Source organism: Rattus norvegicus, chromosome 10, assembly GCF_021556685.1.
Source record: "Rattus norvegicus strain SHRSP/BbbUtx chromosome 10, alternate assembly SHRSP_T2T, whole genome shotgun sequence".
NCBI classification, from domain to species: domain Eukaryota; kingdom Metazoa; phylum Chordata; class Mammalia; order Rodentia; family Muridae; genus Rattus; species Rattus norvegicus.
Window position 1 is genome coordinate 43,556,340 of NC_141543.1, and position 21,796 is coordinate 43,578,135.

The 21,796-nt window shown below is 50.6% G+C and overlaps 1 protein-coding gene across 3 annotated transcripts; it reads left to right on the forward strand.

The window, feature by feature from the left end:
* Nucleotides 1-1,632: 1,632 nt before the first annotated feature.
* Nucleotides 1,633-12,390, forward strand: Shroom1 (shroom family member 1). 3 transcript variants are annotated; one of them, XM_087570292.1, is made up of 9 exons: nucleotides 1,635-1,874; nucleotides 2,015-2,291; nucleotides 7,881-8,852; nucleotides 8,935-8,990; nucleotides 9,589-9,786; nucleotides 9,940-10,491; nucleotides 10,578-10,716; nucleotides 10,838-11,110; nucleotides 11,221-12,390. In XM_087570292.1, exons 2-9 carry the CDS (start codon nucleotides 2,238-2,240, stop codon nucleotides 11,551-11,553), a joined length of 2,577 nt encoding a protein of 858 aa, XP_087426418.1. In that variant the 5' UTR covers nucleotides 1,635-1,874; nucleotides 2,015-2,237; the 3' UTR covers nucleotides 11,554-12,390.
* The last annotated feature ends 9,406 nt before the right edge of the window (nucleotides 12,391-21,796 follow it).

Sequence of the window (21,796 nt, forward strand, 5' to 3'; positions counted from 1 at the left end):
TGGTTGCTGGGATTTGAACTCCAGACCCCTGGAAGAACAGACAGTGCTCTTAACCACTGAGCTATCTCTCCAGCCCGACAGCTAGCTTTTTTTTTTTTTTTTTTTTTGGTTCTTTTTTTCGACAGCTAGCTTTTTACTTAGGTGCTGCAGACCCAAACTTAGCTCCTCATGCTTGAGTGGCAAGCACTTTACCCACTGACCCATTGCTCCATCACCCACCCACCAGCCTCATGGTGAGCAAGCTCTGTGACTCCAACCCTTTATAAGTCTGGCCATACAGGGGACTCTGGAGAAGAACTCTCCCAAAGTCTCAGAAAGCATAGAGCCATCAAAGAGGAGAGCCATCTAGATTCTCATTTTTTTATGAGACAAAGTCTCCTTACATAGCCCGGGCTGGCCTGGATCTAGAGTTACAGACAGTAGTGAGCTGTCACATGAAAGCTGGGAACCAAACCTAGGACCTCTATTGGGGCAGTAAGTACTCCCAACCATCCATTCAGTCATCTCTCCAGTCTACCATATACAAATGAGAGAGAAGGGGGAGTGGAGGGGGAGGAGGAGGGGAGGGAGAGGGGAGGGGGAGGGGAGGGAGAGGGGGGGGAGGGAGAGAGAAACTAGTTGCAAAAGCAGCTACTTGAGAAGACTCATTGACTATCCCAGATGGAAACACTGGCTCATTCTCAAAGTGTGGACTGTGTTTGTATTTTGTCTGTGTCCAATCTGATTGCAGACCTGCTTGTGCCCTGATTATCACCGCCACAGAATGACTCGTGTATGCCTTGTGCAGAAGTTTGTGTTCATGAGGAAGCCGAGGCCTCCCGTGAATGTTGGCTCAGCACCTGGCATCACCAACATCTAACTGGCATTGGTAGGCCAGCTTCTAGGCCTTGGAGTCGGCTTTTCCTCCTCACAGAAGAAAAGTGGAACAGGGCAGGGTAGGGGGTGTCTCAAGAGTCAGGCTCCTTGGCTGTCTCCTCTATCCCTAGAAGACCCAGGGAAATAGAGACCTCTAGGCCCAGGCCCTGACTCTCTGATGGAGTTCTGCCTCTCAGTTCCTACGATGGGTACTCACAGACTTTGGGAAGTTCAACAACAGACAGCATAGTGGCAGGTGAAGACAGATCACTTTTTTTCCCCTCTGAGACAAGATTTCTCTGTGTAGCCCTGGCTGTCCTGAAACTCATTCTGTAGACCAAGCTGGCCTCGAACTCACAGAGATCTGCCTGCCTCTACCTCCAAGTGTTGGGATTAAAGGTATGTGCCACCACTGCCCAGCGACGGAACATTCTTTCATATTCTTAAATTTTTTATTTATGTGTGTCTGTGCATCATGTGCGTGCCTGGTGCCTTCAGAGGTCAGAGGAGGGTGTTGGATCCCCTAGGATTAGAGTTATAAATGATTGTGAGCCACCACACTGGAGTCCTACTTAGGTCCTCTGCAAAAGCATCGTGTGGTCTAAATCACTGGGCCACCTCTAGCCAACTGCTCTAGCCCCAGCAGAAGCAGATGGGAGCGCATATATTCACAGGTATGGAGGGAGCTATGAGAAAGAAGGAGACAAAGACGAAGAGGAGTTACTGTGGAAGGAGTCCAGTAGGTGGCATGGTTTTGGAAGTGTGGGTCTGAAGAGCGAGTTGATCAGGTAGCCAGCCTTCCGAAGCACACTCAGAGGGAAGACAGGAGACAGGAACTCCAGGCGCATCTGTTTTCTCGGTGGAGTTTCAGAGAACCGGCCAGGAGAGATGGTCCAGTGGATAAAGGTTCATCTCACCAAACCAGATCTCCTGAGTTGGATCCCAGTCCTCCACAGGGTGGAAGTAAAGAACCCACTCCTCCACAAGGGAGCTTCCCCCATTACTTATTTACCAAATAAGTAAGTAAATAAATAAATGTAACTTTATTTTAAGATTAAAAAAAAAAAAAAAAAGGGTGAGCCTTTGTTGCTCCGGGGCGGGTTTGACCTCTGCACCGAGGAGCCTGTTGGTCCTAAATTCTTGCCTGCGGATCCGGCAGTGCTTGGAGCGAGTGCGATCGCCCTGGGGCTTGAGTTCTCTGCAGTGGTTAGAGGTCCAGGACCCGGGACTGGGACCACGTACAGAATCACAAGAGGAAGGGGCGCGGCTCCCAGAGCCCCGCCACCACTCGAGACTCCCGCCCCTCCTCGGCCGGAGGTGGCGCCTCCCCTGCGGCGGCCGGGGACTGGAGGTGGCGTCGGGAGCTGGAGCCCGGGGCTCGGATGTCACTGTGTGATCGCCGGAACCCTGGAGCGCGTCTTGGGCTGGAGCCACAGGTACGACGCAGCGGGACCGGGTGAGGGGGCACACAGCACGCGGTCCACAGATCCGCTTCCCAGGAGGGAGACACGGACGGGAGGGTCGGGTTGGCGACAGCGGTGGCCGCGTAGCAGCCTGACCGTCCTTCTGTCTGGACCTTTCGACCGGGAGTCCAGACAGGCTGCGCCAGTGGAGTCGGGCCCCTGCGCACCTTTACTCTCCGGCCGGGCCTGGCAGGGGACAGAGCTGTCCAGGTGGCCCAGCTGTGGCAGGGACTCAGCGTACGCAGTGCCGTCCGCCTGGCGACCCTCTGTTCTTGAGCTGGAGAATCTAGGTCCCTCCCAATCCCCGATCTTCCCGGATCATGAACTCCACAGAAAAGGCCTAGAAATACGCTGATCAGAGGCCACCCTCTCTCCTAGTGTCCCAAGCGCCCCTTTCCTCACCTCTCGGTGTGGTTCTGCTGCCCCTTGTGGTCCCCAGGGCTTAGCTCCAATCCTCTTTTTCACTTTGCTTAGAATTTGAAGCACCAGGTATGTGCTCTGCCCGTGGCAGTGACCATCCATATCCATGTGTCAGTCACACGCTGCTTTTTCTACCCCTCCTGGAAGTTGGGTCTCACCAGGGTCTGCTCAAGGCCAGCAGAGACTGTATAACCAGCCACTACATTGTAGAACAGATGTCGCAGAGGGGTGCACTGTCACCCATACCTTTGGGGAATAGGTAAGATAACCAAGGAGTTTGCCAGAAAGCTCACCCATCGGACCTAGCCTGGAATGCTAGGATTTAAGGTCTGAACGGGAACCCTGAACCTCTGACTCTAGGAGAGTCAGGGAGTGCAGTTACAGTCCCTCCAGGTACTGAGGGAAGGCTGGAGGCAAGGAGAGGCCTGCACAGGCCCTCACAGGAAGACAGATGGGAGGTGGCCCTTAAGAGGACAGTTTCATTCCAGATTAGCTTTGAACTTGTCTTTTCTCCTATACCTCTCCTGTCCCCTGACCCAGACTTACAGGCATCACCTTGGTGTGTTTTTGTCCACTGAAAACTGTCTTCATCGAATTCCCCAACAAAGCTTGACTGAAGTCCGAGCGGTTGCTTGCCTGGGTCCACCTTCACTCTAGGTCCATGCCACCTTCATCCCCCAGGGCTGGTGTTCCCACCCTCAAGAGCCCTGGTTCTGAGTCCTGAGCCCCCTTATTCCTTTGTTAGGTAACAAGTACCTTCCTCCATCCCCAGGATCCCAGTCCGTTTTTCTAGCAGACTCTATGCTGCAGTCCCTGCTCTGGGGACAAATGTGAACATTCTGTGTTGTCTGTGTGGAGGCTCCAAGGCCCTGGTGGTACAGCAGGTCCTACAAAAAGGCACAATATGGGAATTCTGCATGGACAGAAACCCAGTGCAATAGTATCCCATAGATAAGTTAGGGGCAATAAGAAAACGATACATGTACAGATTTAATGGTTCATTATAAATCGGTATTTTCATTCATGACTTTATTTAATGTGTATGCAAGTGTTAGTGTGAGCATGGGTGTCACAGTGTGTTATGGACACCAGAGGGGAACGTCAGGAATCCATTGTCACCTTCCACCTGGGTGAGTGTCTCAGTGAGGGTTTTACTGCTGTGAACAGACACTGTGACCAAGGCAACTCTTACAGGGACATTTATAGGGGCTGGCTTACAGGTTCAGAGGTTCAGTCCTTTATCATCAAGGCGGGAACATGGCAGCATCCAGGCAAGCATGGTGCAGGAGGAGCTGAGAGTTCTACATCTGAAGGCTGCTAGTGGAAGACTTAATTCCAGACAGCTAGGAGTAGGGTCTTAAAGCCCACAGCCCCAGTGACACACCTACTCCATCAGGGCCACACCTACTCCAATTGACCCACACCTTCTAATAGTGTTACTCCCTGGGCCAAGCAAATACAAAACCATCACAATGATACAAGGTCTCTCTTGTTTCTGCTGCTACATAGTGTATTTGAAGCTTGCTGGTTCCAGTCTTCCAGCTGACTCTCTTGTTTCTACCTCCCTCACTGTAGGTAGGCTGAGATTACTGATGTGCACTATAGCATCTGACTTTTCAAAAGTATTTACTCTAGTGTATGTGTATGTGGTCAAGCACACACATACAATAGCCTTCAGAGGGCATTGGGTCATCTGGAACTGGAGTCACAGTTGGTTGTGGTGGGTGCTGGGAACCAAAGCTAGGTCCATGGTAAGAGCAAGCAGTGCTCTTAACTGTTGAGCCATCTGTCCAGACTCTGAATCTGACTTTTTATCTATTTATTTTTATGTATGTATGCGTATACCACGCATTCCAGAAGAGGGCATGGGATCCCATTCCAGATGGTTGTGAGCCACCATGTGGTTGCTGGGAATTGAACTCAGGACCTCTGGAAGAGTAGACAGTGTTCGTAACCACTGAGCCATCTCTCCAGCCCCTGGATCTGACTTTTTAAATGGATCCTGAAGCTCAAGCTCAAGTTGTTAGGCCTGCACGGTAGACAGCCCTGCCCAATGAGTCACCTTTCTGTCTCTTAAGCTGTTTTTGTTTTGTTTTTAAGATTTGTTTTTAGTTTAGTTTTTTTAATTTTTTTTACGTGTATGAGTGTGTCTTGCCTTCATGTATGTGTGTGTACTGCATGCATGTCAGGTGCCTGTGGAGGACAGAAGAAGGCATAGGATCCCCTGAACTCAGGTTACAGATATTTGTAGATGGGGACTGATAGATACAGATGCTGGGGAGTCAAATTGGGGTCCCATGGAAAAGCAGCAGGCTCTCTTTTTGTTTGCTTGTTTGATTTTTGAGACAGGGCCTTGGTTGGAACTTGCTATGTGGACCAGGCTGACCTCAAATTCATAGAGATCCTCCTGTCCCTGCTCCCCAAGTGCTGGGATTAAAACTGTGTACCACCATATCCATTGTAGCAAGTGCTCGTGGCACATCTCTCCGCCACCTTTACTTGTTTTTATCTGGTGATAAGAAAACCCTTTGTTGACACAGAAACTCACTAATAAATTTTCACGGTTTAATTTTGAAAAAAATATTTTTCTTATTTATTAGTGTGTATAAGAGAGAGAGGGGAGGGAGGGAAAATGTGCCGACACCCATAACGCAATGCCAATGAGCATGTGGGATTGGTTCTTTCTCCCATAGGGGTCTCCAGGATCAGACTCAAGTTAAGTCTTGGCAGCCATTTTACCCATTGAGTCATGTCTCCAGGCTCAAAGGCTCCTTTGAGGAAATATCTTTGTATTTCATCACCTCTACTTTTTTGGCATGCCAACATGGCCAGGCATGAATGACGTATGCCAGCCCATGATGTGGGCTTAGAAAGATTAGGAAAAGTTGGAGAGCTGGCTTAGTCAGTAAAGCACTTATAAGAATGTGGACCTACCTTGAATCCCCAGCACCCAAGTAAAGAGTAGGGTGCTGTTACTGGTTGTGGATGGAGAGGCAGAGACAAGGGGATTCCTGGAACTCATTGGCCAGTTAGTCTAGCTAGATGACATTCAGTAAAAGAGCCTGTCTCCACCAGGCAATGGCGGCACACCTTTAACTATGCCAGCCTGGTCTACTGAGAGAGTTCTAGGACAGCTAGGGGGTATACAGAGAAATCCTATCTAGAGAAAGAAAAGAAGTCAAAGGAAAACAAAAGAGTCTGTCTCAAAAAGTCTGAACAGCCAGGGTAGACCTTTTAGAAGAGTTGACTATTCTCATAGGGGCGGTCATTCAGTAGCTTCTTGCCCTCCTGAGGTCTAGAGAGTAGAAAGCCTTTGCAAAAGGATCCCCAACCCTGAGTGTAAAACGTAACCAAGAGGGCTGGCATGAAGGATCACCCAGCATGGTCACATCAAGATGTCTGACCCTAGGTCTAGTGAAGGTTCACTTCCCTCTCCATTTTAGGAAGGCTTTATGCTCCTGGACCTACTCCCAGCAGTGTATAGTCTCCTGCTTCTCAGAGAGGTAGGCACAGGATGACCTTGAATTCCAAAATGTCTGGGAAGCTCAGATGAGCCTGCTTTCGGACCTCACCTTAATCTCTGCGCCCCAACCAAGCAGGTCAAGGAAGACAAACTTCCAACAGAGTTCACTGGGAGCCACAGATCCTCAAGCCTCAAAGCTGCTCTCAGCCAGTCCCAGCACAGCCACACAGGCTGTCCCCCTTGCTCTGCCTCCTGGCACTGGGGGAGAGATCAATTTCCAGCCAGTCCTGCTTGCCCGCAGGCTCTGTTTCTTCTGATAATGCATGAGTAACCTGTTTATACCCATGGTGCCCAGGGCCTCCTCACCCATTCTGCTGCCTTCTCCAGAAAAGACTAATAGGGAGGGGAAAAGGGGGGAGGAGAGGCGGGAGACAGGGAACCTCTTCTTTTCTACCAAGGCCACCCCTCTACCAACTCCCCACACCTCTGTCTGTTCTCTTGCTGTTCAGCAACTATTTATTTAACATTGACTACATGCCAGGGCTGGTGCCAGGCACTGGGTGACAAATAAGGGCAGGGCCTGTCCCCAGGAAGCAAAGGAGGGGGGTGGGAATGGGGAGAGGAAATGGCATACAATTGTAGAGTATGGGTGATGAGTGTCTCGGTGGAGACCCCAAAGAACCTCAAGACGTCCAGGCTGAGTTGTTGAGTGTAAGGGAGGTGGATGTCTGCTGAAGGTTCCTAGACAGAAGGCAGAGTTGCAGGCCCACCTAGTATATTATTCTGGAATTTATGGCACTTAAAGGTGACTTATTTCCCACTAGGACTTTGGGTTTTCTTGGAGAAAGAGGGACCATGGCAAGGGCCTTGGCCAGGGTTTGCCTCTAGGAAATTGATTTTGGTTACAGTGAGCTTGGAGGCTTGCCTAGATTCCAGCCAAGGCTCTGCCACTTAACGAACTGTGTGTGTCTCTGGGCCAATCAGTTCCTCCTCAGAACCGCGGGGTTCTCATCTGTTTTAAAAAAAAAAAAAAGGCGCGAAGGGAGACGAAGACTAAGATGAATATTTATACTACCCGCTTGGACCAGAAACGGCACAGAATGGGGTGGACAGAATTGTGAAGCTGCCTCTGCTTCTGCCTTGCCTCTTGCTTCCCTTTTCTAGGCTCCTCTGTGATCTCAACGTTCTTGATCCTTGTTTATCAGGGAAAGATCACACGGAGACGCTAACAGAATGGTCAGGAAGCAGACTGGGTGGGACTGGGGTTTGAGCATGCGCCTGTTCTCAGCACCGCGGGAGGCGTGAGAGCAGAGGTGACTGGCAAGGGAGTGAACTTACTGAGTCAGAACCAAGGTTCCCAACACCCAGACTCGCGCGCTACATGGCCCATGCCTTCTCAACCTCAAAAGTTTCTCTACCATACTGAGGAGAAAGAAGATGCCAGGGGTTGGGGATTTAGCTCAGTGGTAGAGCGCTTGCCTGGCTAAGCGCAAGGCCCTGGGTTCGGTCCTCAGCTCCGGGGGGGGGGAAAAAATGCCAGAGCTAGGGACCGTATGACCAGAGAGGGAACATGTAAGCCCCCAGTTCTCCGTGGTAAAGGAGCCAGCAGGTTGTCCTAGCCCTTACCTTCACCCACAGTCCATCTGTGTTTTGATTTTTTTGGTTTTTGTTCTTTTCAGTCCCCACCAGGTCCACCAACTCCAGTTCCCAACTGTACAACTATGGAGACAACTATGGGTACTGGGAGAGACCGCACCTCTCAGGCCTCAGACACTGAAAGCCTGGACTTGCGACGGCTGTCCACTCGCGCCGACTCTGCCTACAGCTCTTTCTCCACGGCGTCTGGTGGTCCCGAGACTCGCACGCCGTCCCCTGGCACCGAGCGGCTCCCTTACCTAGACTGGGACTACGTGCGAGTGGTTTGGGGCAACCGATCCCCTATCTCGAAAGACGCCGTACCTTCAATGACCCAGGGACCTGGGCCTGCTGTAGTCGCTGGGCACAGTGACCCACGACCCCCAGAGGTTCAGGGGAACGCGGGACCACTAAGCAGACAAGACACCCCGCTGCTGTACGCGCTGACCGCGGAGGCTGAAGCTACAACACGCACCGCAGAGCCGCCCAGCCCGCCAGCTTCGCGGGCCGCCTACCGCCAGCGGCTGCAGGGCGCACAGCGGCGAGTGCTGCGGGAGACGTCCTTCCAGCGAAAGGAGCTCCGCATGAGCCTGCCGGGCCGCTTGCGTCCTGCACTCCCCGCGCGACCTCCCACGGGGCACGTGCGCTCCGCCTCCAGCAGCCAGGAGCTAGGAGAAGCGGAGCCGGCGCGCGCCGCGGTCCCAGCTCTGGGGGCTGCTGGCCGGGGGCATCTCGCCAGCCAGCAGCGGCTGTGCTGCTTCTCGGAGCCAGGCAAATTACATCGTGTGGGTTGGAGCGGTGGGCCCACGGGCGAGGGCTTGAGAGAGGCTTATTCCACGCAGGAGTTGCAGCGTGGGATGCACGCTAAGTCCAAAGGGCTGCAGGAGACTCAGTCCCTAAGCTCAACGGAGCTGAACTCCCGGTCCGCGAATCTTGCCAGTGCCCATAGACCTGCGGGTCGGAGTCAGAGTGTTTCAGGCTGCACGGGTTCAGAAAGGACTGTGGCCACTGTCCAGGTATGGAAGATAAAAGACGTCGGCGGTGGGGGAGGGCGGCATCTGGGAGACTATGTTTCAGGACGCTGTTTCCCTGTTCTAGGTTGTTCCTCAAAGAGCAGACACCCCCAGACCACCGCTTCAGACCAAGCTTTCCAGGTGAGAGACTTGGGACACTTTGGGGACAAAGTGTCAACTTTCACGGGTCTTCCTTTAAAAGGGGATCACGGGTCCTGTATCTATTACTTTCCCTATATTGAGACCAAATTCCTAAGAAAGGGGACTTAAAGAAGATATACTTATTTTCGGCCGGCTCTGGGTGGAAGAGAGTGGAGTCTGTCACAGCAGGAGGCAAGGATTCAGGGAGTGTGAGGCTTCTGGTTACACTCCATCAGGAAACAGATTCCTGTTGGTGCTCACTGCTCTCTCTCTCTCTTTCCACTTCTGTTCAGTCCTAGAACCCTAGTCCATGGGGTGGCACTGCCCACATTCAGTCAGATTACAGTCTCAGACACTCTCCTCACACGTTTACATCTTTCCTCCTCAGTGACACCTCTCTGGGAACCCCCTCACAGTCGGTCAGAGGTGTGTCTCCTAGGTAACTCCAGACCCAGTCAAGTTGACTAACCATCACAGGACAGTCTACCTGCCTCCGTCTGAGTCTTCTGACTGTCTTTTGCAAACTGAGTGTTCTGCTTGTTTCTCTGGGCAGTGGGAAGGGCCTCTTTCCTGGTCACTGTAGGCTCCCTGCCTCTAGGTTCTTGACTCAGAAGGAGGCTGCAGTGGTGTGTCCTGGAGAGGCTCTCCAGGCCAAACCAGCTGGCTGCGCTCGAAGAAACCCTGAGACCACGGTGTCTACTCCGGGCCCCTCCCTCCCTGACGATGAAGTGTTCCTGAAAGAAGCCAAAACAGCATCACCTCAAGATTCCCATGCGCCCCACGGGCTCCCAACCAGGTGAATCCCCTCTTGTGTTCAAGCACTCAGAGACACCTCCACACACATATACGTCTAGAAAAGGCCAGAGGGCTGGGAACTTTCTCTTGTAATGTCCGCGAGCTCTTGTCTGTGTCTGAGCCCTTTCTGATTCAGTATCCCTTCCACTTCCAGCACCTCCGACCGGCCGTCTGAAAATGGCTTAAGCAAAAAAGCTGGTCAGATTACAGTCTCAGCAGAGAGAGCTCTCCATGAGGTTCCAGGGATCGCAGGAGCAGACAACTGTTGGCAAGGGGTGAATGGCTCTGTGCATATCTCCAGACCTACAAGCCGTAGCACTCCCGAGACTACAAACGATGACACCCCAACCTTTGACACTAATGGGACCACTGACCCCTCTGCAGCTACAGAGAAAAACCCCCTCAACCCTCCCTCCGTCGATGTCTTGACAACTTCAGACTCTGAGACTCCAGGGTCCCCTCACCACGCTTCCCTGACCTGGGGCCAGCTAGGTTCCAAGCCTACTTGGCCTAGTCGGCATTTTGAGGAGCTGGTTCAGGAGTTGGCCAGACTGGATCCCTTTTTGAGTGATACTCTTGCCGCCCAGCCTGGTCCAGAGCCACCTCTGGGCCTGTTGGATGGGCTTTTTCCTGCCGAAGAGATCCGGAGCGCGATGAGGCCAGCCCGTGAGGAGGCTGGAGAGAAGGCGGGTGCATCGGAGGAAGGGTGAGCGACAGGCAGTAAGGACTCCTGATTCTGAGTATCTGCAGTCTAAGGCCGAAAAATTCAGAGAACTTTGACTTTGTCCCCAGGTCCTGTGGATGCCACTTCACCCAGGAACTGCCAACTTCCCAGGAGGCGTCAAGGTCTGAAAACTCTACCCCTGACCCTGTGCCTGACCAATCAAGTGGCCAGGGATTCCCAGAAGGAAACAGCACCCAGGCCAAGAAAGTGAGCGGGGGTGAGGTGGGGTGGGTAGGGTGGATGAAGCTGGGTGGGCCCGGCAGCTTAGTGTCTGGTTGGAGAAATCCAGACTTGGCCCAGTTTTTGAATACTTAGACCCTCCTGGCAGGTGGAACTAGCCCGCCTCCTCCAAAAGATGCTGCAGGATCTTCACGCTGAGCAGGAGCGACTGCGGGGGAAGGCCGCAGACTGGACTCGACACAACGGAGCTCTGGAGGCTGCAGTGAGCCAAGCCTGCACTCCCCGGGAGCTGGAACGGTTCCGCCGGTTCATGACTGATCTAGAGCGCGTGCTTGGTCTTCTACTGCTGCTAGGCAGTCGCCTGACCCGTGTGAACCTCGCCTTGGCTAGGGCGGGCTCAGACAGCGACCCGGATGAGAGGGTAAGAGAGATTGAGGTTGGGGGAAGAGCAGGGTTTGGAGGGGCCTTTGGTCTACCGCCAGGATCATCCTGAGAGCAGGTGTTCATTGCACCCTCTCCCGGTGGTTTTAGGCCTCTCTGCTGCAGCGACTCCTGCTTCTGCAGCGACAGCAAGAAGACGCCAAGGAGCTGAAGGAGCACGTGGCTCGGCGGGAGCAAACCCTGCGTCAGGTGTTGGAGCGGGAGCTGCCCGCAGAGCATCTACGCTCCTATTGTGTGCTGCTGGCCGCCAAGGCCAGGATCCTGTCACAGCAGCGCAGCCTGGACGATCGAATTCGGTTCCTTAAGGAACAACTGGACACTATCTGGAGCGACCTCAGCCATCATCCCCTTTCTCCCAGACTATCCTGGGCCCCAGGAATCCGTCCTCTAGACAAACAACCTTTTCTTGCTACCCTTATTTAGTTACAGGTGGCGGAGGTGGGAACACTGTCCCAGGCTCACTCACAACTGGAGCCTTGCTTTATACAGAGAGCTTTCCCTTGAGGGACTAGGGAGGAGTCAGACCAGGCCTTCCCAGGACACACCTTCCCACAGTGTTCTCCTGTGACCTTATTCGATTTGTAATTATTTAGGAATTAATTTGTGGGTTTTAAAAACTGCAGTATTCAAAGCCTGGCCTGGAGGTGCTGTTGTAATCCCAACTATATGGGAGGCTGAGGTGGGGAGATTTTGAGGTCAAGGCCTATCTGGGCTACAAAGGAAACTCAAAGCCAGCCTGGGGGACCTAGGAGACTCTGCCTCAAAATAAATCATAAAAAGAGGACTGCAGAGATGGGAGGCGGGGGGGGGGGGGGCTGGAGGTGAGAAGCTGGAGAGACGGCCTAGGAGTTAAGACCACTTGCTGTTCTTCCAGAGCATTTGGGTTCCATCATCCATGCTTTATGACTCACAGCCCAGGCAGGGGATCTGACACTGTCTGGTTTGCACAAAGGTGGCACACATACACGTAAGCAAAACACTCCCAAATAAACAAATAAATATAAGAATAACTTAAAAGAGAAGGCTACAGCTGGGTTATGGAGTGCCCACTTGTCATGTGAGACCCTGGGGTCAATCCCTAGTACGGCATCAACGAAAACAAAACACGAGGAAGGATCACGAACCCTGCACGCTCCCCATGTGATGGCGAGTCCCTCTGTCAGAGTCGGTGGGAGACAGAAGGGTTGAGAGAGGAGAACACTGCAGCTTAAGGTGTAAACGAGTATCGCATTTTATTTTCTAATAAATTCTCTAATAAGAGCATGCATTGCTCGAACTCAACAAGGGAAAGTAGAGAGTGGGGGCCGGGGGATCTCCTTGGCAAACGCCAGCAGCAGTCCAGGATGACCAGAATGGAAGAGGGAATTGGCAGAGTCTGGCCCAGCAATGTCTGGGGAGACTGGAGAACCAAGTTAGAAAGCAAGAGGGGCTGAGGAGCACACCACTGCCCCGCACCACCCAGCAATTGCTAACTTCATCACCACCACAAAAGCTTAGGTCTTCTGCCAATGAGATGTCTTAGCTGTCAAAAGAATTTGCTGTGCAAGTCTGATAACCTGAGTTCAAACCCCCTGATTCCACAGAAGAACAAAACCAACTCCCAGAAGTTGTCTTTTGATCCAACACCAATGCTATGGCATCCACATACCCATGGGCAAACTCATGGTTTTGCCTAACCATCACAACCAACTATGCTTCCCATCCCCCATCCTTCAACCCCCCCCCCAAAAAAAGTCCACTGAGTTTACAGTCTGTTATCAAAGCACTTGCCAGGTGGAGATGGGAGGTTTTTCTTGAGAACCATGAGTTACAACCTAGAGACTTTCTGTAAATGCCCCCCCCCACACAATATACACCTCAAAACACAAAATTGAGCTTATCCAGCTGTTGGTCAGAGACCAGTTCTGAATAAGCCAGACAAGAAGGGAACAGAGGGAGGGAGTTGAAGATGAGGCCTGAAGCCCCAGAAAGGCAGCTAGGACTTGCACTGTGTTTAGAGAAGGCCGACCCTGAGGCGGTATGTGATGGTCCAAAACACAGGACAAAACCCTGTGTGTGTGTGCAGCAGCCCCACGTACAGACGACCAGCTTTGCAAATTAACACGAGACCGTATCTTCAGTATCTCAGCTGCAGACATCAGAGATAAGACTATTTTCTCTCAAAGGCTCAGGGTATTTTTGGAACTTGGGCACATTAGAGAGCACGCGAATGTGTATTTAAAGCCAACAGACCTTAAAGTAAGAAATCTCTGCTTCTGGGCTTGTTTTCTGATGTGTATTGTCACTAAGTGCAAATGGCTGGGGGTTGTTAATGGCCGTATTCATACTAAAAGCATCAGTTGCAACAGTCGGGCTATTGAGCACAGAACAATGTTCTCATTGTGAGATTTTATATTTAAAAAAAAAAAAACACGCATGAGGCTCCTGCCGGGGCCATGGCGGGTTCTAACATTATGCTTTACTCTTGTTGCTTTGAACCCGTGGGCAGGGTCTGGGCACTAAGGTCTCTTGGAGGAGCCTTCTGCACGGAAGTTACTGATCTCTGCCGGTTGCCCTACGCAATTCCCATTGCATGCTTCTATTAGGATATTCTTAGAAACACATCTAACCTTGTCCATTCAGCCAATGGAAAATGTGTATTTCAGAGCACCTCTAGCTTATGGGTGGGGATAGGGACGAGTGCCATCTTCGGGCTAGACCAAACCTTGGTTCTGCGCCAGGTTTTTCCGAACGGAGGATAAGGAGATTTCTGTGCTCAACCTGACAGTTTTCAAGAACCCCCAATTCCAGAGCTGATCCTGGTGTCCGGCCTGGTCTTGTCTCCTTCTTGCCTCAGTTTTTATCCTGCCCAATCGGTGGTCTTTTTTGAAGGCACTTGGGAATTCACAGCAGAGGTTCTGTGTGGGCGTCCCAGACTTCAAGAATTCCGGGGTACCAGAAACCCGATGCGTTGGCCCTGCGGTACATCGCCAGCAGATGGCACTGTTCCCTTACCGTGGACGCTTCCACCTACACTGGCCATCGGCAGACTGGGAAACGCACAAGCGCCAGGGTAGCCACCAGAACTTGGCTTGTCTCTGATGGACAGTGTCCCTGTTGGTTTTGAAAGCTGAAGCTGAGCCTTTTGTTTCTGTCGGAAAGAAATTCGGGCTAGCTAAGAAGGAAAAGGCTAGCTTGCCTTTCACTACCCCCAAGCCATTGTTGACTAAATGAGATGTGCCGAGGAGGGAAGCTGGGGATGTGGGCGCAGAACATCCATCCAGGAATGTATCTGCCCGCCGCCTCCGCAGCTTGAGCAGTGATTCGGTGTTGCTCTCGCCCTCGGCTGCTGGAGGCGGCGCCCTGGGCCTTGCTGGATGTTTGGCTTGGGCTGTTGTTGCTGGGCAACAGGCATCACCGCGGCCTCCGGCTCATTCCGCCCCCTCTTGTTCCTCCTCCTCCTAAGAATTTAATTGGTGTTCTTTTTACTTTAATACTGTAAATTGGAAATGGAATGGGGAAGCTGTGTTCTTCGGCACCCCAAGCTGTCGAGAACATTCTGCTCGTTACAAAAACGTACCTCAACCAGCAACTAGCAGAAACTCTGGGTCCTCACTGATACTGATGGAGGCGCTGGCCATTCAGATGGCAGAGGCTCCCAGGGAAGGTTAGGGCAAATGCGTGGTACCCAAGAGGTGAATGGTGGGACGGGAAGGAGAGGAGTCCACTTGCTTGTGAAGAAATCTTCCCAAGGATGTCCCCAGTGTTACTGTCACAGGCAGGCCACCGCTTGGGGGCCACTGCTGTTATCTTTGGTACTTAAATCACTCTGCATTTCTCCCAAGAGGATTTGTTTTTCCTCCGTGGGAGAGGGATGGATTAAGATATCTTCTCTTCCCCGCCCCATCCCCATCCCCTGCTCCACACCTTTCTCTTTTTTTCCTTCTACTTCCCCTCCTCCCTGGATCCTCTCTCTTTCCTTCAGAAATTCAAGTCCGGAGTGTAGCAGTTACCCACAGCAAGGCTAGTTCCTGAAGACAAAAGGCTTCCTGGAGAGGAAAAACAAATCTACGTATGAAACCATTTCTTCTTCCTCTTCCTCTTCCTCCTCCTTCCTCTTCCTCCTCTTCTTTCAGATTTATTTATGTTTACTGTTTTGCCTGCATGTATGTCTGTGTGTCGCATGCATGCTTGGTGGTGCCTTTGGGGATCAAAAGAAGGAGGAGCCGCCGGAGCCCCTGAATCTGGAGTTACAGATGGCTGTGAAGAACCATGTGGATGCTGGGAACTGAACCCAGGTCCTCTGCAAGAGCAAGCAGTGCTCTTAACCCCTGATCCGCCTCTCCAGCCCCTGAGAGCATCTTTGTAAAGATTGACAGGTACTCTCAGCTCATTTGGTGTCAATTTGGATGGGGAAGGTAAGGATAGCAGAGGAATGTGAGCTAGGAAAGACAGCGTTCACTTGGAAGGCAGAATCAGGATATTTGTGAGTTCAAGGCCAGCCTGGTCTACAGAGTGAGTTCCAGGATAGCCAGGGCTACATAGACAAACCCTGCCTTGAACCACCACACCACCCCAACACCCCCCAAAAAAGGAAGGAGCAAAGAGAGACAGTTCAGTGATTGAAGGTACCAGATGCCAATCCTGACAACAACCAAGTTTCATCTCTGGGACCTGCACAGCAGAAGGGAAGAGCTGACTCCTGAAGGTCATCCTCTAGCCTCTACACATGTGTTATGTTGCATGAGCATGCACTCACACACACACACACACACACACACACACACATACACACACATATGCCCACACAGATGCACATAACATAAACAAAAATAACAAAATATTGAGAGAGTGATGTTGTTGGTTCTGAAGATGATGGTTATTATTTTGAGACAAGGCTTCAAGTACTCCAGGCTAGCCTGGAACTCTGTACATTGATACTCAGGATGACATTGAGTCCCTGGTCTACCTTCACCTTATGGGGTTATAGGAATGTACCCCCATATCCACCTTCTGATGATTCTAATGTTAAAAGAATCATCATCATCACCACCACCATCATCATCATCATCATCACCTTCACCATTATCACCATTATTGGAGAAAGGGTCTCACTATGTAGCCCTGGCTGGTCTGGAACTTATCAATGTAGACCAGGTTGACCTGGAATTGAAATACTCTTGCTGGGATTGAAGGCAAGCATTATCATGTCTGCCTTAGACTTAAATATGCATATATGTATGTGTCTATTTAAATATTAAACAGAGAGAGAGAGAGAGAGAGAGAGAGAGAGAGAGAGAGAGAGAGAGAAAGTGCCAGAAAAGGAGACCAGGGGAACACATAGCTGAAATAGTAAGATTAGAACAAGAATGAGAAGCAAGGAGAGGAAAGCCCATGAGCTGGAGAAGTTTAGGGTAAGAGGCAGGGTGGGAAGGGTCAGGATCACTGACTCTGTAATGGGCACTTGTCATTCTGAGGGAGCCTGGAGGCCGTCATATATGCTAGTACAATAGGCACCACAGATAGTCATTCGTCCTTTCTACCAGTGATAAGTGGCTCCTTTGGTAGTTCCTGAGAACTGCTTGCTTTTGTCTAATTGACGGAATTTGGACCTGACAATGAGACTCTGTCTAAAAAACAAACAAACAAAATATTATTTTATGTGTATGGCTGCTTTGCCTGCATGTATGTGCCTGGTACTACCTGGTGCCTGCAGAATCCAGAAGAGGGTGTCGGATCCCCTGGAACTGGAGTCACAGATGGAATGGCACCGGAAGCTGCCGTATCAGTGCTGGGAATCAGTGCTGGGAATCAGTGCTGGGAATCAGTGCTGGGAATCAGTGCTGGGAATCAGTGCTGGGAATCAGTGCTGGGAATCAGTGCTGGGAATCAGTGCTGGGAATCAGTGCTGGGAATCAGTGCTGGGAATCAGTGCTGGGAATCAGTGCTGGGAATAGCACCCAGTGCTGGGAATCAGTGCTGGGAATCAGTGCTGGGAATAGCACCCAGTGCTGGGAATCAGTGCTGGGAATCAGTGCTGGGAATCAGTGCTGGGAATAGCACCCAGTGCTGGGAATCAGTGCTGGGAATCAGTGCTGGGAATCAGTGCTGGGAATCAGTGCTGGGAATCAGTGCTGGGAATCAGTGCTGGGAATCAGTGCTGGGAATCAGTGCTGGGAATCAGTGCTGGGAATCAGTGCTGGGAATCAGTGCTGGGAATCAGTGCTGGGAATCAGTGCTGGGAATCAGTGCTGGGAATCAGTGCTGGGAATCAGTGCTGGGAATCAGTGCTGGGAATCAGTGCTGGGAATCAGTGCTGGGAATCAGTGCTGGGAATCAGTGCTGGGAATGGCACCCAGTGCTGGGAATCAGTGCTGGGAATCAGTGCTGGGAATCAGTGCTGGGAATCAGTGCTGGGAATCAGTGCTGGGAATCAGTGCTGGGAATCAGTGCTGGGAATCAGTGCTGGGAATCAGTGCTGGGAATCAGTGCTGGGAATCAGTGCTGGGAATCAGTGCTGGGAATCAGTGCTGGGAATCAGTGCTGGGAATCAGTGCTGGGAATGGCACCCAGTGCTGGGAATCAGTGCTGGGAATCAGTGCTGGGAATCAGTGCTGGGAATCAGTGCTGGGAATCAGTGCTGGGAATCAGTGCTGGGAATCAGTGCTGGGAATCAGTGCTGGGAATCAGTGCTGGGAATCAGTGCTGGGAATAGCACCCAGGTCATCTAGAGAAGCAGTCCGTGTTCTTACCTGCTGAGCCATTGTTCCAGCCCTGCTGATTCTATTTTAATTTCTACCATACAAACATGGGTTAATTTCCCTTTACTGGGAAATCACTTTCCCTAATAGAATGAAGTGTATTTGTTTGCAAAGACAAATGTGGTTAAAAAAAAAATGATGTAAAGCAAACCTGGAAAGGACTCACCACTGCTGCCCCACCCTCACCCCATCCCCGCCACCCACTTACCACTCAGGTTGCAGATTTCCAAGAGTCCTAACTATTCTCCTGGTGCCGCTCCTCCTCCCACAGTCTGCAGGATGGGAACTGGCGGTCTTACACCCCACAGAGGAAGGGGATGGAGTGTGGAGAACAGCCCAGAGTCACTGTTTTAGTTCCTGTCCATTGATAAGAGCGATGTAAGGGAGTAAGGCTTTAACCAGACTGGCAGTTCCAGGGCGCAGTTCATCTGGGCAGAGAATTCAAGGCCACTGGAGGTTGGAGCAGCTGCCGATCACACCGTGTCCAGACAGGAAGCAGAGAGAGGTGAATGCGAGCGTGATGATGATGTTCAGATTCCTTTCTGTTTTACACAGTCCAGGATTCCCTGCCCAGGGTGTGGTCCCACCCAAGATCAAGTGACATCAACAAGGTAATTCCAGAAGCCTGTCTCTCTAGGTCATTCATACTGAGGTTGCCAGCACAAACCCTCACAGTCAATAAATGGGTTCAGGGATGATGGGAGGCTGCTCTGTCACTTACTAGACTCGACCTTCACAGCCTTGTAGCTTCCTGACTTAAAATCTAGACATTCGTGAGCCAGGGACACGGTTCAGTACTTAAGAGCAAGCACGAAGACCAGAGTTCAGTCCCCAAACCAATGTGAATGCCAGATGGGCGTGGTGGCCCACCTGTAAGTCTAGCCTCAGAAGGCAGAGACCGGGGAATCTCTAGGGCAAGCTGGCTAGGGAGACCAGCTCTATCCATGAATTCTAGGTTGATCGAGAGACCCTGCCTTGCTGCAGAAGGCAGAAGAGCGATCGGGAGTTATCTCAGTCATCAACCTTAAGCTTCCACACACATTTGCACCCACGTGTACCACCCAATAAGTGCCTATGCACGTGCACACGCACAAACACATGCATAAATGGGACGGGTGAGGAAAGCATCCAGATGCTAAGAGTCTATGCCATACACAGGCTCGTTAATAACACTGGCCTATTGAAACTGTGCCTGGAACATACTTAACAAACACAGCCTACAGTTTCATTACCCGTGCCCCGAATCCTCGTTCTTGAATAAACCCCACCTCCATCAGAGGGGATGTAAAACGCTTCAAGTGTGCTGTGGCTGACTCACACGCATCTACATCATCACTTAACTTGTCTTCTATTAAAAGAACCCATTCTCCTCCTGTGACAACTTTTACCACTTTAATTGCCTTAACAGTTAATTTTTCTATTACATTTGTTTATTTGTTTACATGTGTCTGAGTGTATTTCACAGTGTGTGTGTGTGTGTGTGTGTGTGTGTGTGTGTGTGTGTATACGTTTACTTGTGTGCAGGTGCAAATGTGTGGGTGCATGCACATGTCCACGTTGGGGGGGTCTCCTGAGGACAACCTCAGGTGCCTTTCCTCAGATGTTGTCCACTTGGATTTTTTTATTTGTTTCTTCTGTGGATTTTTGTTTTGTTTTGTTCCGAACAGGATTGCTCCGTAGCCTAAGGCTAAGTAGGCTAGACTGGCTGGCTCCAGGGAATGGTCTGTCTCTGCTTCCCCATTACAGAGATTACAAGACTATACCGCCACACCTTGTTCTTTATATCATCATCATCATCACCTTTAATTTATTTATGTGCATGAGTGTTTTGCCTGCATACTACTCCAGTCCCTGGTGCCCAGGGAACTCAGAAAGGACCCCTGACCTCCTGAACTGAAGTTCAGACGTTGGGAGTCACCGTGCTCCACCATGCTGAGAGCAAAAGCCAGTCCTCTGGAAGAGCAGCCAGTGCCCTTAACCCCTGACCCACTTCTCCAGCCCCACACCAGGTTTGGTTGGTTGTTTTTTTTTTTTTTTTTTTTTTTTTAAAGATTTATTTATTTATTTTATGTACAGCATTCTGCCTGCATATGTGACTGCAGGCCAGAAGAGGGCACCAGATCTCATTACAGATGGTTGTGAGCCACCATGTGGTTGCTGGGAATTGAACTCATGACCTCTGGAAGAGCAGTCAGTGCTTTTGACCACTGAGCCATCTCTCCAGCCCGGTTGGTTGGTTTTTTGAGACAGGGTCTCTCTATGTAGCCCTGACTGTTCTGGAACTCACAGTGATCCACCTGTTTCTGCCTCCCATGTGCTGGAATTAAAGGAAGGTGCCACTACACCCAGAATTTTTTTTTCAAAGATTTATTTATTTATTATATATAAGTACGTTGTAGCTGTCTTCAGACACACCAGAAGAGGGCATCAGATTCCATTAGAGATGGTTGTGAGCCACCATGTAGCTGCTGGGAATTGAACTCAGGACCTCTGGAAGAGCAGTCAGTGCTCTTAACCACTGAGCCATCTCTCCAGCCCCGGAATTTTTTTTTTAAATGTGGACTTTTAGGATCTAATTTAGGTTCATGAGTTTATGAAGCAAGCACTTTACCAACTCAGCTGTCTCTCATGTTCTCTCTCTCTCTCTCTCTCTCTCTCTCTCTCTCTCTCTCTCTGGCCACCACCTAATGAACTTCTTTTAAGAAAATAAACAGGGTTGGGGATTTAGCTCAGTGGTAGAGCGCTTGCCTAGCAAGCGCAAGGCCCTGGGTTCGGTCCCCAGCTCCGGAAAAAAAAAAAAAAAGAAAATAAACATAGTCTTGACTTGTAAAGAATCAGCAATGATCCCTAACACCCAAGCTGTGGGGTTACTGATTCCTAACTCTTAGCAAATGACCCATGTCACTTGGAGGTTTTCAGGGTACTGAGGAAATATGAAGATTCCTCTGGCGGCTGAAATAGCTCTCCTGCAAGATAAGCTCTCTGATCATCGGTTCTCTCTACTGTTCCTTAGCCGGAATCTTGTCTCTCAAGGCAGGCCACATCTGCCCCTGTTACCTTTGTCACCCCTTCTCAGGCAGGCTTTTCCTTCCCCAGGGAAAACCTCTAATGTTTCATTCTGTCTCCTGGAGCTTCAGCTACACCAAGCTGCTGTGAATATTGCCTCTCCACTGCAGAGGCAGAAGATTTAATTTGCATTTTAAAATAATTTATGCAGACTAGCTAGAGTTCCCAGCAGGGGAAGTAGAAAGAGTGGGATCAGATCTTGCATTAATCCACGGTTCAGAGCTGCAAGGCCTGTGAGATTGATGCCATTCCTTTGCAAAGAAACTGAACTCTTCGAAATATAGAACGCCTGAAAGGAGCCATGGAAGTATAAAGAGGACGTTGCATAGATAAAACAGGAGCAGGATGTAGCCAGTGGGTGGTTTTTTCCAATATGGGAGACATCCTGAATTCACTCTCTTGCCCTGGCGGGTAGGGGGAGGGAGCCAGCATGATGGTCTAGCAGGTAAACACTTGCCTTGCTGGCCTGACAATCTACATTCAATGCTGGATCTCCGGGAAGGAGAGAACCGACTCCTGAAACGTGTCTCTGACCTCAACCTAAGCTCCATAGCACATGAGGACCACACTCTGTCCTCCTCACACAGAACCAGATGTTATTGTTATTGCTATTTTAAAGACTTGGTTTTATTTGTGTATACAGGTGTGTGTCTTTATAGAGGTATGGAGTCCAAAGTTACAGGAGGCTGTGAACTGACTGATGTGAGAACTGGGAGTCAAACTGGGGTCCATTTCCAGAGTTTTAACATTATATGCTTTTAACCACTGAGCTATCTCTCCAGCCCCAATAATAACACTCCACTAAATAAGGAAAAACAGAAAAGGGCACCCCACACAAGCAGAAATAAAAACAGGAACTA

Coding starts and splice junctions, on each gene's coding strand:
- Shroom1 (XM_087570292.1), top strand. CDS start 2,238: ATGTCACTGTGTGATCGCCGGAACCCTGGAGCGCGTCTTGGGCTGGAG. Junction 8,991..9,588: donor CTTCAGACCAAGCTTTCCAG/GTGAGAGACTTG, acceptor CCCTGCCTCTAG/GTTCTTGACTCAGAAGGAGG. Junction 9,787..9,939: donor CCCCACGGGCTCCCAACCAG/GTGAATCCCCTC, acceptor TTCCACTTCCAG/CACCTCCGACCGGCCGTCTG.